General features: G+C 50.4%; 3 protein-coding genes across 3 annotated transcripts; 1 reads left to right on the top strand and 2 right to left on the bottom strand.

Annotated features, from left to right (window-relative positions):
- Window positions 1–235: 235 nt before the first annotated feature.
- Window positions 236–2,007, bottom strand: CI109_101841 (uncharacterized protein; the record flags this gene model as incomplete). Its single annotated transcript, XM_032008136.2, has 2 exons — window positions 236–1,603; window positions 1,807–2,007. The coding sequence occupies 2 exons, from the start codon at window positions 2,005–2,007 to the stop codon at window positions 236–238; spliced, it is 1,569 nt and encodes a 522-aa protein (XP_031857559.2).
- Window positions 2,008–5,014: 3,007 nt separating this feature from the next.
- CI109_101840 (uncharacterized protein) lies at window positions 5,015–8,870 on the top strand (the record flags this gene model as incomplete). The annotated part of the gene is made up of 5 exons (XM_032008135.1): window positions 5,015–5,953; window positions 6,004–6,869; window positions 6,923–8,384; window positions 8,446–8,501; window positions 8,558–8,870. The coding sequence occupies 5 exons, from the start codon at window positions 5,015–5,017 to the stop codon at window positions 8,868–8,870; spliced, it is 3,636 nt and encodes a 1,211-aa protein (XP_031857558.1).
- Window positions 8,871–9,525: 655 nt separating this feature from the next.
- CI109_101839 (uncharacterized protein) lies at window positions 9,526–13,320 on the bottom strand (the record flags this gene model as incomplete). Its single annotated transcript, XM_032008134.1, has 10 exons — window positions 9,526–10,408; window positions 10,469–10,512; window positions 10,564–10,678; window positions 10,728–10,976; window positions 11,025–11,203; window positions 11,260–11,429; window positions 11,489–11,665; window positions 11,722–12,087; window positions 12,146–12,381; window positions 12,437–13,320. 10 exons carry the CDS (start codon window positions 13,318–13,320, stop codon window positions 9,526–9,528), a joined length of 3,303 nt encoding a protein of 1,100 aa, XP_031857557.1.
- Between the last annotated feature and the right edge of the window lie 1,372 nt (window positions 13,321–14,692).

The raw sequence follows: 14,692 nt of genomic DNA, 5'->3' as shown, positions 1-14,692 counted from the left end.
GTTGCTATCATGACACTACGTAGCATCGATGATGCTTGACAAAGGATGTGGAGGGAGGAACAGAGAACTATAGGTCGATTTCAGCGGTCGCATATAGTACATGTTGCTGTATATTGGTGGCGACGAGGCCATTCTTCAATTCGTCTCTATTGGCAAAGGCGATCAGCCTGATATCATGCCTATCATGACTCGTTCATCTCACCGTACTTTACAATTAACAATCAATAACCTCCCCTCAAATCCCTTCCTTGCTTCCGCAACAGACACAAAGTGCAGCTTCGTCCCAAGTTGTCATCTTGAATTCGTTAGATGACCAGTTTGGGGTCTGTCGCGACGTTTCGCCATCAATCTTCCTCCATTCGGATCCTACGTCCTCCAAATGCGTCGCGTCCGCCAGGGGAACTATGAATTCAATCTCCTTGTCTGCCACAGGTAGCTCCCACTTGTTGCAAGTTCGTCTTTCCGATGCTCTGTGATCAGCGATTTCGTGCATTTGTTGTAATCGCCTTTGCATGTCAACATGCTGAAGGCATCCAGCCGATGGGTGCCTGCCAGTACAAGAACAGGTCGTCATAAACAAGCGAGTTGATCCATTTCGGAAGTAATACTGAACGTGACGAACGTTGTGGAACGTACGTGTTTTGGAAACGAGAGGTAGATAGTCAGGAGGTCGAGGGATGACCGATTCCAGAAAGTTTTTGAGCCTGAATCGGATGAGTTCTTTTCGGCTCTTCAAGGCAGATTCTGGAATGTATCCCGCACGATGCCCGAGTCTGGCGGTGTTGTAGGCATGAATATTGGCTTCGGTCACGTACGGGTAGGTTATACAGGAATGGGCGGGTCTCATCCAATTTCTCAAGGCAATCCCAAACGGGTGCAGCCTTACTAAGTGTCGGTCATACCAATCGGCGAATTGCCAGCTGGCCGTTTGTGAGAAGCAGATGATCTTCGTGAGAGGAAAGACGAGCTGATTATCCCATAGTGGACCCGCTGTCCTAATAGCGGCCAAATCGGTCGAGACTGAGGTCGATGGTATCGACTCTACGATGAGTCGTCTAGTATGCCGGAAAAGAGCCAACTTGCGAGTAATGGACTCTCGTGACGGATAGTCCACAATTTGGCTAGGACCGGAAACCTCATACCATGCGGGTTCATCATCCGACTCGTCATCAGACTCGATAGGTACTTCCGGCCAAAGCGGGACTTCTCGCCTCGAACAGCTGGTCGGTCGATACGAAGTGTGGCTTCGGCGCTTTCGGAAGTCCCTGGGTGTGGTCGCTGTACCCATGAAGATCTTTGCTGCCTTTTCGGTCGTGATTGTGATAGTATCGTATAGGTAAGGCGCCGCGATGTTGTATACGTCCTGCGAGACTGTCATCATCGCTCCGAGTGTTGGAAGGTCAGAGTAGGAAGCTATGATGTTTAGGACTTCGGTAGGAATGTTGAGCGGTGCGAAGATGCGTTGTCTCTTGGTTTGGGAGGGGTGCGAGGGGAGAGTCGTTACGGGATTGTTGGAGATCGTATCGGGTAAGCTCGAACGAGGTCGCTTGCGACCAGTGGTAGTCATCTGATCGGGCATGTCAGAAGGTGTTTTGATCGAGTCCTAAAAGCAAGTACGGAGGTCTCATCAGTTCTAGGTATTCGTATGCAAACCCCCTGGAGACACCGCAGCGATGCGTTTTGCTGTAAAATCGGAAACTACTGGTGAAGATAAGGAGAGCATGTCCAAACGATGTGTATATGAAGAGATCGTCTGGAAACGAAGCAAGAGGGCGAGGGCGAAGTCTCGCAGACGAGAAAACTCACGGTGCTCCGACCACCGATCAAGCTCTCGACTCGCGATGATATTCGTACTCTTGACTGACTTCGTTCCCCATAACGGTGTAAAGGAGAAGACAAAGAGTGGAAATGTCGTTGGAATGCTGCATTAGCCGTATAGAATGGTATAGTTGAGTCAACCTCCACCGTAGAGGTCCGTGCTTGGGAGCAGCTAGGGTGGATAAACATGGTTGAACTTGCCACTCAGTCTTCACAACAGGGCTAAGTCAGAGCACACAATGTTAATATTCAAAGTTGGGCCACGTCGTACTGGTCGCTCTGTTCCCAACAACCGAAGTGCATTCTTCTTCGCAGCGCTGCTCCATGTGTTGTCCACCAAGCGAGTCGTGGAGAGCTACAGGCGTTGCCTAAGGAGTTGATGATCGTCGATCCGCTCATGGTCAGCGAACAAGTGCAATTCATGACCTTGTATGCTCAACAATGCATAGCATATCTGCTCGAGCAGTTGTTGTACCCACCAAAAAGTCGTTATGCAGTGTGAAAGTTGATTGCTTGGTATTGAGAACTTAAGCGGTTACTATACGAACCGAAGATGATCGCCATGAATGATCGTCGTGGTGCATAGCATACGGCCGTATCAATTGATAACAAGCATAACGTTACCTCTGCGCGACTCCCCTTGAGGGGGGGAAGTACGTTATGACCGCCTTCCATCGACAGGAACGATCGACCCTCTACCCTCTTACGAGGGGCACGTTGTGGCTTTGGGTCTATGGCTCCTGAACCCTTTACATACCTGATTATCATTCCGAATATCTCCATTCTCACGACGGAGCGTCATACGTGATGACTTTGGAGGTGGTCACACTATATTATCCAACGAGGATCCTTTTCGTGATCATGATTGTGTATGCGATATCAAATAACAGACATCTCCTACGGAAGGTATCAGTGTGAGGATTTGAGCATTCGGAGCGGTCATATTGGTCAACTTCCAGTGTTGCAGGATGTTACGCTCTTTCGGCTTTACCCAGTCCGGATCTTACGGGACAAGGGAGACAGACAGCTAGATACCGAATCCCTAGAAGTGGTTAGTCAGGAACAAATCCTTCAAAAAGGAAAAAGGTAAGTTCATTCCAAATCTCGTGGCAAGCACGTCTTGAAATGTCTCCAAGTGACCGACCAACACCGATAGAAATGAGAGGAGAAGAGGAAAGAAATACGTCCGAGAAGGCTTTGTTGTCATTCGTAGCGTCGATCAGAAGTACATTGCGACGAGTGCTTGCTGCGTTCGATTTGACAGCGACAGAAGTATCTCATAACATTAAATGAATAGAAGTACAACAGCTTAGCAGATGAATGGTACCAGCAATGCTCATGTATCCGAGACAATTCCCAATGTTCAGTCAGACCAGCAGAGAGACAGAGAGACATATCCCGCTGATAATCTAGACCACCGCTCACCCGTTTACGTACTTGTACTTGCATGTCACTCCCTGCACTTATGTACTCCTTGGGATATTACTCATCGGTATCGTCAGAAACGGAAGTCGCAGCACGCAGGTGATCGATATTGCAGTTCCCGCATTCCTTCTCTTGTTGTGAGACCGCCTCAGAGGATGATTGTCTGGACAAAGCATGGAAGTACTCGTAGTGTCTTGTCTTGAATTGGGACCAGAGATGAGCTTCGCTTCCTTTCTTTGTATGTTCCAGCTGGCAGGAACCCCACTAAGATGGTATAAGTAAACGCCTCATACGACAGAAAGCCTGCGGAAGACAGGGGTTGAAGGTGCAGCTTGAACAGATGGTCGATGGTGCAGACAACAGGCGGCTCAGCTTCATTGCCACTGGAATGCTTGAAGTATAGGCAGGGGGTGTGTTTCTCTAGCAGGGCAAGGGACGGTTGACGGTTATTAGGTGGGAAGTACAATTGCCTTATCGGGTAACTGTGCTTCAGGGAATTGACGGTAACTTGTTACAAAATATGGAATAGAGCGCTCTCTCTCTCTCTGCGCTTTCCACTCACCGTACCAACCGTTTTTCAATTTTGACCAGGGCATATTACGTCCATCAGGCAGAAGAGGGCAGGGAGGAAATAGCAACAATAATAAAAACAATTATTATTATCATACCCTGGCTGCTACTCGCTCGCTCGCTCGCTCGCTCTACGAATAACCACCAAAGCACAACCACCACCTGTAGACAGACACCTGCTATATCCACTCAAGCAATTACGACTCACCAACGGTTGCTTTTATCGCAACAAACGCTCCTGCTCAATTTTGTCTGTAGCCAACAACAAATAACTTAAGCAATAAATATTCACACCACACCAACGCAAAGAAATCATCATTTAAACCGAATCAAGCTGCTCTTTCAAATCACAGCAGTACTCTGACAGCCTCATTGACGTTGGAAAAGGGCGAATCCAACGTTTACCTCTTCTTACCGACGCCACCTCACAGTCGAACGAGCAACAGCTCCGAGTGACCATCAACGAGCTGGTCCTGCGACATATACCATATCCAACACATCCTCAGTCCTTGAAGCATCAAACATCTCAACTACATCACCAACCTGTCACTCTGCAACCCGACAACAAGCAAAGCTCGGAAGACCAGCAGGCCTTCACCAATAGGACTCTTTTTCCGTAAGCAGAAGAGTAGGGGAGGGAGCGTTTAGTCTCATTCAAAGAGGTGAGTGTGTGTACGTGATACGTGGTGGAGATCGTGGGAAGAAGGACAGACGCAGTCGAGGCTCGCCTTCCACGACGCTTGGCGTCTTCCGCGAGATCGACAGGGACACCAAACCAAAGGAGGTCCCGGATCGCCGAAGAATGGAAAGTCGTTGGATGTGTCACAAGCATCCTTGATGTTCGCTTCACGTTTGATCCTTCATCACTCCTTTTCACCTTCAGTTGATCTGTCCTGCTCCCCTTTTTTGCGTCCTTTTATGGTAAATTGTCTTGTTGCTGACACTGACGCATGGACCATTTCTCCCCCCCCTGATAGCCCCCTTGTAAACCGACATCATTTCCACTTCCACGCCGTCTCCACCTGTCAACGGTCCGTCGCCTCGTTCGACTACATCTTCCAAGTCGTCGCCCGTCTCTACGACATCTGTCAGCACCAACGGGACAACAACAACAAAGCTACGGCCCATCTTACCAAAGCCCTCGGCGTTACGAGAGACCTCCAAGCCCGGCAGTAGCAGTGCTAACTCTGCATCGGGCAAGATGGACAAGCTCCCATGGCGCACTACCTCTGGCGGGAAGAAGGGCCCTTTCACAGTCGACTCGGGTGGAGGGCAGAACAGTGGTGCTGTGAATGCCAAACCAAGTCGTGTTCCTGAGAGGCCTCCATCCGCCTCATCTTCGCGTCATTCCAACCCTTCCACTCCTGCCATGTCGCCCTCGATTCCGATCAACCGTCATAGCTTCCCATACCCCCCTCAACCATATAGTACAGGTCGCCAGAGCTTCGAGGGGTCCGGGTCTCAACACCATTCAGTAGCAAACACGCCGACTCCATTAACGCCTCTCGATCAAAGTGTAGGTCGCAACGGCTTCTCAGCGTCGCCGTATGGCCATCAATATAACGGTATTCGTCAGAATCAGCCTCAACTGTCGACTACCCCTATAGAACCACCCCCATCCCCGTGGGATGGTTCAGCTCAAAACGCATTTGATTGGTCTACGCTCCCTAGCCCTACCAATTGGCTACCACATCCTACAGTCCAACAAAACAGCACCAACAATAGTGTGAATGGTGACGCGCCTCTCGATCCTGGTATCTTCGCTAGTCTGGTAGATCTCGTGGAGCAAAGTCACAGCAAAGCGACAGACGGCAATTCCCTAGACTTCATATCCCCTTTCCTATCATCACCACCTGCGCCACCTCAAGCTGGTGCAAGCCTGCTCAGTCGTCGGTTGCAGAACCAGCAGATCCCCTCTACCAGTGCGGTTCCGCCTATGTCAACGGGTATTGTTGCCGATCCTGCCGGCCTTAATGGCCACCGACCATTTGGCAACGTCAGCTTCGCTCAATCACCCAGCGGCAACAGTTTAGGTGCTTCTGGCTCAGGTCCATTAACGCCGTGGCCATTGCCTGAGAGGGCGATGGGATACATGGATACTCCAGCTACGACTCCTGGAGGAGGCGATAGTCCGGCAGATGTGCGTTTTATTACCTTACCTGTGCGAAGTAAGTGCTGACTGAGTTTTAGTCCTCGAAATACGTCCCTATAGCCCCTCGCCGCAGAGAGGCGCCGCAACCGCCAGGTCCAGCGTACTCCGCAGGTCCCAGCAGTCTTCCGCCCTCACAGATGCCATCCCGAGCGGGTTCTGAAGCACCAGCTCCTCTACCTCCGGTGAATCTCGCAGGCCTTCCACCCTTACCAGACGGCATATCTATCGAACATCTCGCGCAGTACGGCAGTGTCGGCTTAGAAATGGCAATTCGAATGGGTATGGGCATAGGAATGGGTCTGGGACAACAGGCCAAGCAGGAGATGGGGCAACCGATACCCTTGAGCGCTGCAACCCCAGCATCGTCCTCCCAACATGCCTCCTCGCCAGATACCAACACATCTCGCAAGGGCAAAGCAGTCAACATCGTCAGCGATATCCTCAACGATGATTTCTTGCACACTCGAGTTCCATCTACGCCCCTCACTACACCTCCGCTTGTCGCGTTCGCGTCTCACCCAGGGACGCGTAGACCTTCTCAGGGGGACATCGCAAGTCCGACATTACCAGAGGTCGGATCACCGGATGAGATGGCGAAGAAGGATCCTTTAGCAACGCAGGTGTGGAAGGCGTACGCCAAAGCGAGAGATGTTTTACCGAATGGTCAGAGGATGGAAAACCTGACGTGGCGTATGATGCACCTTACCCTCAAGAAGAAGGAGGAGGAAGCCGCAGCAAAGGAGAAACAGGAGAGGGAAGAGGCGGAGCAACGAGAGAGGGAACGGCAAATGGAACGGGAACGGCAAGTTCGGCAACCACCCGTGGAAGAGCAGCAAAGAGGAAGGTCAAAGGGGAAGTCGCGTATTGTTGGATTTGCGGGAGCTACGAGTTCACCTTCGCCAAAGTGAGTTGACTTCTGATTTACTATGGTACAGTCCGCTGACGTCTCATCTGCAGCGGCATGGACATTGACTGGCGTGCAGCGAGTCGATCGCGGTCGCGAATGGGGATGGATATCGATTGGCGAGCGACATCACGATCACGATCACGATCCGCTCTTCCGTTCAAGACGAATCCTTTCAGTGAAGTCCACGCACACCTGCTACTTGCATCAGGCGGGACACCAATCGCGGAGATGGGACAACACATGCTCAACCAGGCCGAATGGCAGTCCAGTTCCTATCCAGGTCAACAAACTGCCTACCAGTCGCGATCACAGGAAGGGAAGCACCCTGACGGATCACTCGACATCTACCCTTCATTGCACAATATGCCCACTTTCGACACTTTTGCGGCTTCCGCGCCGGCGCATGGTCACAATGGAGCTCTCGAGCATGTTCAAATGGCATTGGCTAATGCTATGAGCCCCAACAGCAGGGAACATGCTATAATGAACCTTCCGGGAATATCAGGTCCAGGTTTGTACGGTCACACAGAGGAGAACTTCCATCCTCAATATGGATATCTTCCTCGACGAGTACGAAAGACGAGTTTCGATCATACTGTCCGGATGATAGAGGAGGAAGACGAAAACTCGACATCCCCGCAGTCTATCTCCAACAACCCCCGAAAACGGCAAGCGGAAGCTTCTCCTCGAGATGGCAATGTCAACCCTCTTCCCGACGCTGATTCTGGCTTCCCTTCCTCCAATTTCACTTTCAGCTTTCCTCAGAACTACGAGAACTTCTTCGATCTTGCTGGCGCGAGCTCGACAACACCCGCGGCTCATTCTAGTGGACCTGAAATCACCCCTGACGAGTTGATTGAATGGGCAAACAGTCAAGCTCTTGCTGGTGACGTCTCTGCGTTTGGCTCGCCATCAAATTTCGGCCTGGAACCTGGAATGACAATGCCGCAGACCACCGGCGACAATCCATTCGATTTCCAACAGCTCATGCATCTGTACCTGAACGCAAACTCTGCTGCGAGTCCTTTCACTCACATCAATCCAAGTCAGGTACTCGGTGCGGTACCGGGCCAGACGAGCGAATTCTCGCCAAATGCAACTTCACCTCAAAGTGTACCCCCGTCGACCACGCCAAGGAACGCTATTCGGCCGTTACCAAAAGCAGTGGGAGGCAAATCGGTTGAGAACAAATCCATGCCGCCGCCGCCGGCTCGATCCAACAGTTCACCGAACCTGCAGGGTGTCAAGATGGCCGCTCAGGGTAATTCTCGTGGCGGTCATGCTCGGAATGCCTCGACGAATACTCCGGCGACAGGCAAGAATTCGAAGTTGTCCAGCAGCGTCAAGTCAGGTGAAGATTCAGCGTCAGATGAGAATGAGACGGGACCAGGGTCGATCATGTCGAGTGGGGAGAACCCGACGATGTGTACCAATTGTCAAACGACTAATACGCCTTTGTGGCGAAGGGATCCGGAAGGTCAACCGTTGTGTAATGCCTGCGGGTTGTTCTATGTGAGTTGTGGTGGTCAGCAAGGAGATTGTTGGGTGAATGATGCTGATATCTGCGTTGTAGAAATTGCATGGTGTTGTACGACCTTTGTCGCTGAAGACTGATGTGATCAAGAAGAGGTGAGCGGGATTGCACCTGATACTATCACAATCATGCTGACGTTCAACTGTTACAGGAACCGAGCTGGACCAGGACCTAAAGAGGGAGGACCAGGGAGTCGAAAGAACAGTCTTGGCTCGACCAAGGCTAACGGTACCACCGGCGGTGCTGGAGGTGGTGGTTCAGGTGGATCGGGCGGTTCCAATCGCTCGAAACCGGGTTCGCCAACTAGCACTTCCAATGGTCTAGCGGGAAGCAGTACGTCAAGTGGACCGAAAAAGGCTAGGAGGACGTCAGATGCTCCTTCGATCCAGAGTGGTGGAGGATCGTTATTGGCAGATCCATCACCGCTTTCAGCTTCGCCTATTCTCAGTACGTCTTTGTCATAGTCTACCGACAATCGGCCTCACTATCGAGTGATCTATCTCATCGCATCTGTACATTCGCATGGCATCCTGCATTTCAACGCAATTCAACCTTTCTCGTATTGCATCTCTTCTCTGTTCTTGTTATACTTTGTTTTAACGTTACATGTCTCGTCATTCGGCTTTGCGTTCTTCGATCTTATCTTAATGCTCACTTTATTCCATTTGTCTGCTTCATACTACATCCCCCCTTTTAATTTGGCTTGGTAGCTTGAGAAAGAGGTAGACTAGATGAGATATGTATGACTATTTATGGTATTGACAACGACTACGTGCATCCAGATTGGAGACATCGCATGTTTCGTGCTTCGTCTCAGTCGTCAGTTGTCGATGAAGGTTCACGTTCAATGACTGCTCAGTGGTATGACACACTGCAGTGTAATTACCCAAGCATCATTGGAAGAAGTCGTTACTAGTGCCATGCATATGATCAAGATTGCATATATTATACAGATCTCCTCTTCTGCTCTCTCTTAGATTGTCCTCTCCGTGACCATTTCCCGCATTCATAACAGTATCTCCACCGCTCTCGTATCAGTCTTCTCTTTGTCGTGTCTCAATGAGGACATGCCCGTCTCTTCCCCCGTACGATATGTACTTCTCATCGATAGACCTCGTCTTACTCCGCTCGGAAGGGGACAAAAACATGTGATCCATCTTGTTGAATCACGTATTGTCCTTGTGGACCTGCCACCCCCACTCCGACACCGACTCCCATACCCATGTTGACGTTCATATTCATTCCCACACCTAGATCTAACGAATTGAGAGGTGGTGGACCTAGATCGTTTCTTTGATATATCTGATAAGCAGGGTTCGTCGATGATGGAATTTCCATCTGAATTCCGATCGGTTGTCCTTGTCCTTGCGATTGAAGATAGTGTTGTTGCGGTTGATTGTGCTGATGGTGATGTTGCGGGTGATGGTGATGTTGAATTGGTGGTTCGACCCATTTGTAAGAATCATCGCCGTCCATCTCGCCATCCACTTCTCCTACCATCTCCAATTGCGATTGCGTGAATGCGGATGACGAAGAAGGGTACATCTGGATCTCCGGTGCAGATTGAGCTCGTTGTTGTTGTCCATATCTTCCCATCATGGTCATTGGAACAGTAGCGTTGGGATCGAATGTGGGCGATATAATCTGCGGCGACGTAAATGGTGAAGAGGAAGAAGCTGTCGTCGTATCGCCTCCTCGGTAAACTGGATGACGGGGCTTTGTATCTTGTTGAGGGTGCTTGTGATGATGTGGGTGCTGGGGATGATGATAATGTTGGCCCCGATGCTGGTGGTGGTGCTGATGTTGATGATGTACACGTGAGACAGATCCTTCACCCGTCGAGACGGACTGTTCGTCCGAGGCGGAAAACCCTTGTCCGCTCTGACTGCTTTGGTCATGATTCGAAAGTCGTGCGAGGTCCGAAAGAACTGATTCCCAAGACTGAGTCTGACTCTGCGGCACTGGAATTGTCGACGAACGTTCTTGCCATTCTCTTCGCAAACTGTAGCACAACTTTTGTCAGATCACTTCGAAAAATGTATTTCTAGCCGATTCAACTTACTCTGCAGATCGATCCCAAGATCTGGAATGGGCCCATCGTAATTCCTGAGAGTTATGAATTAGCTCATACCTTGATGACTCGTAGCACCAACTCACGTTGAGCGCTTTGATACAAATCACTATATCCTCGTCAGACCCGCCTTCCCTCGCGAGAAGCATCGCGGCGTAGTAAGTTCCATCTCTGACCAAGCTTGCGTCCCACTCGAAGAACCTATTGCAGAGTCAGCGCAAGGTTTCTTTCTCCAAGACACAGAACACACCTAGTGCCAACATGTCTTTTGACGATCTCCAAAATCTGTTTCGTCATCACATCGCATTTACTCTTCGCAATGTCAAGCAAGTGCTGAACCGTCACCAAGTCGCCATGGACCGATTCGGGACTGGACGCCGTCGAGTCGGTGATGTGGGCAGAGGTCGTTGCGACAGACAGCTTGGATAAGCGATCTTCGAGATTGGTACGAATGACGTTTTGCGCTTCGAACAAGAAGATTTTCCACCCATCGGAAAACCTGCCGAAACGAATCAGCAACCAGTGAGGGACATAGCTCGGGACTCACCTCATCAACTCATCGCTCTTGGTATAAGGCCCGACTTGGCTGGTGAATTTCAAATCTTCGAATGTCTCCCAGCACTTTTCCAGCGCCTCCCATGCCTGCTTTACCAGCTCAGGATTGACCGTGGTCCGTCGCCTCGCAGCAGGTCCAGTCAATGCTTTGTTGATTTTACGACAAGCGAGCTAATTTTCAAGCCGTCAGCGTGGTCCTGTGTGTGACAAGATAATTGAAGACTTACCGCAAGGTTGATCGGTGCGGTAGCGAATTTCGACGATGTTTGAAATGCGATTGATTCTCGAACTAGCGCTCGGTTATCGATTGAGTCTTGCATTGTCTCCAGGTCATCTTCGTCAAGGTGTAATCTTCCACCTTTCAGTCCGGTAGTGATCCCTTCGTGCACAAAAGCGTCTACAGCGATAACGCAATCAGCGTGTGTTTTCCACGGGTCAAACCTCCGCTACACTTACACCAATACACCCTGACGCGAACCGTCACCAGATCTTGCGGATCGTCCTGTCCACCGTTCACAGATGCAGTCCCAGAGGGTGCTCCATCATAGTCCAACCCCCCAAAGGAGCACAGTTGAAACACTTGCGAAATGGCGCTTTCGTACATAGTCAATCGTTCGACCGGCGTAGAGATACCTGAGGGAGAACGATCAACACTGTACGATGCGCAACTTCTCTGACCCGTCACTCACCTTCTGTTAGCGGCAGCACCGTCAACAAGACTCTCACGCCATCCCACGTTGGTTTTCTCAACACGCCACAATCGTCGATCTCCTTCAATACCACTTCAATCACCTTCCGCATTTTGTCTTTTCTCCGTTGTCTGTCTCTCTCACGCACAATCTCGCTCTCACTCGGCCCTAGGAGGTTGACTTCGTCCAACGGCGCGCCTCCTCCTTCGGGAACGTCGAGCAGTCCATTCTCGTCCACGCCGTAGGAGACCGCCCAGGCGTAGAGGACGTGACATAGGATCGCACCTTCTGGACCCATCGCGGCAGCACATGGTACAGGATTTGACAAGTATCGTCCGACGAAATGGGCAGGATCGAGAATGGGCCCTGATATACGGACAGCGCATCAGCAGATCATACAACAAGGTTGAAGTGATGTACTCACGTTGGATCTGGAAACGACGAAAAAAAGCCGACTCGAAAAAGTCTCTTGTCAATTCTGGCAGGACGACCTCGACCTCTTTCCCTTTGACAGGACTCATTGATGAATCCGAACTCTGCTCGACTGTTCGATGAACTACCGCGGCGCTCGCGGCTGATTTCCCAAAGAGCATCTCGATCTCAGATATTCTCTTCCCACGTCGTAATTGCTTGGCTGCTTTCAGTGGAGCGAATTCGTCTCTACGAGTCTCCTGTATGAGCGATGTCACAGAAGGAGGGATATGTTCACACTCACATGCAATTCAAACCTCGTTCGATACAGTTGGTGCACGACACCCTTTTCGCCTTTCCACCACCTGATCCCTTTCTGATCGGTCCGACACCATTATCCTCCCCACCCTCTTCTGCCAGCTTTTCCGCCTGTTCCTGTTTATCTTTCAGATCGCATTTCACCCTCCTATGCCGACAAGCTCCGCACGCCGTGAATTGCTGTCTTGAAGTCTTGGATCCCCCTGCGCCTATTCCTGAAGGTCCTGCTGTATTGGACTTCCCCCTTGAGAAAGTGACATTCGTCTTATTGTTCGATATAGGAGGCGGGACGGTCGATTCCCAGTTCGGATTGTTCACCAACGGTATCCCGGACTGTAATGGGTCCAGCTGAGTAGTGGAAGGATGTATCGTCGTCTTGCCGTCAAAAGATGGAAAGTATTCGTTCATGATTCCACTATGTGACGATCCCATACTGTTCATCGGCATTCCTGTGGGAGTTTCGAACGGCGAACGGATGCCTTGCTGCTGCTGTTGCATGTAGCTGAGCGGCATGTGTTGCGGCAGCGTTATTGAAATGGGCTCGTCTTTGATCTGCGGGAGGTTCGGCTCGTATCCTGCAGGAGGTTTGTTGAGTGCGCGGACCGAGGGCCCAGGTGTTGGAGTCTCGGAATCATAGTAGATGTTTGAAGGAGGGAGAGGGGGAGGTGGGGGATAGTATTGATATTGTTGATCTAATGGCGGAGGCACAAGCTCATTGTGTGACGATTGCAAATGTGCAGGAGGAGGGAGAGGTGCTCGATCTTGCTGAAAACGTTGTTGGTGATGTTGGTGTTGTTGTTGTCGATGGTGTTGTGACCCTTCCGCATGAGGGTAAGGGTGGGACATCTGATACCAATAATCGTTCGACATGTCAGTGAGCAGACCCCCGGTCTCCGATAAGTCGATGATACCAGTGGGATTGTGCAGAAGGTAGGAAGAAGAATTAGAGAACCAAGAGTTACTCACCTGGAAGGGAGGATTGGGTCGGGTACGCCTGATTTAAAAATCGCGATCTTGCGCTTGTTCAGAGCTCAGGGGCTTGGCGTGAGTCTGTCGTGTATTGTGAAGAGGAGGTGCGAGCGCACTGGTACAGGGTCGACCTTAATTGGTATGATGAACCTGAATGTATCGAGGTGACGACGAGTGAGATGGGGTCGTCTGCTGTGTATGCTGATCGTTTCGTTTTTGCATCCAAGTTGCCATGTGTGACATTATCGTTCGTTCTCTGTACGTGTTTGGAGAGAACGAGATGGTCGTCAACGAAACGATGAGAGCTTGCTTGACCGGGCGCTGAATTCGGTCGAATTGATTGGCGGTCTTCTGTGTTGAACAGAGTGTTCCAGCGATAGCGCTGGCGCAAAGACTGTAGTACTACTGGTGATGATCGACGTCGTGGATTGCAGGAGTGCAGCGATGATAAATTGATAGTTGTAATCCTGATTGATCGGTCGGCGAAATACTCCAAGGACGATTGCGTGTTGAGAAGCAAGGTTGATTGATGGGTTGGGTTGGGTGGGGGTGAGAAGGAAGAAGGGAGAAGAAAGAAGCCGATAAACCCGGCAATCACAGACAATCCCAATCTCTCAAAATCAAGCCAACTCAAAAGTAAATTCGCTTTTAGGTGCCGTGTTGGAAAGATTGCGTATTTGGCGCAGACTCTGTTGCGGCTGTCGATGCCCGCAATGAATCAATCGACCGTCCAGTTGTTCCCAATGCACGGTATAGGATATACAGTATATATGTTGAGAAGGAGAACAAGAACAAGAAAGCATAAAAATCCAGGGGCAGGGACGTAAGCAGAGGAGGGAGAAGGGCACAGTGACTTTGACACGAGGACGAGGACGTGGGGTTCCCGCGGATAATTACAATTTGTCACCTTGACCTGTTCTTGGAAGCAAAGGTCAGTCGGCCGAGACGTGCGTAAGAAGGACAGACCCAAGATGAGGATGCAAAGCCAGACAACAGTAGTACTCATCGGAGCTTTCACGTGTGGCTTGGGATAAGGGACGAGGGAAGAGGGAGGGAGAGTGTGGTGTCGGATTCATTTGCTGGAGTTTCAGAAAGGGACGAGAGGATCGATGGGACTGTAACAATAATGAATGTATGTGGTGCCTTGGTACATCTCTTTTTACTTTATTTTGTCACTTTATGTTATAGTGATAGACTAACTGCCCTGAATATCATGTAAAGATCTTGTCATGATCATCTCAAACGAGCGGAGCCAGAAAGTGGGATCTATCTT

This window comes from Kwoniella shandongensis, chromosome 3 (genome assembly GCF_008629635.2).
Source record: "Kwoniella shandongensis chromosome 3, complete sequence".
Taxonomy (NCBI): Eukaryota; Fungi; Basidiomycota; class Tremellomycetes; order Tremellales; family Cryptococcaceae; genus Kwoniella; species Kwoniella shandongensis.
This window is presented reverse-complemented; position numbering and strand designations above follow the sequence as displayed.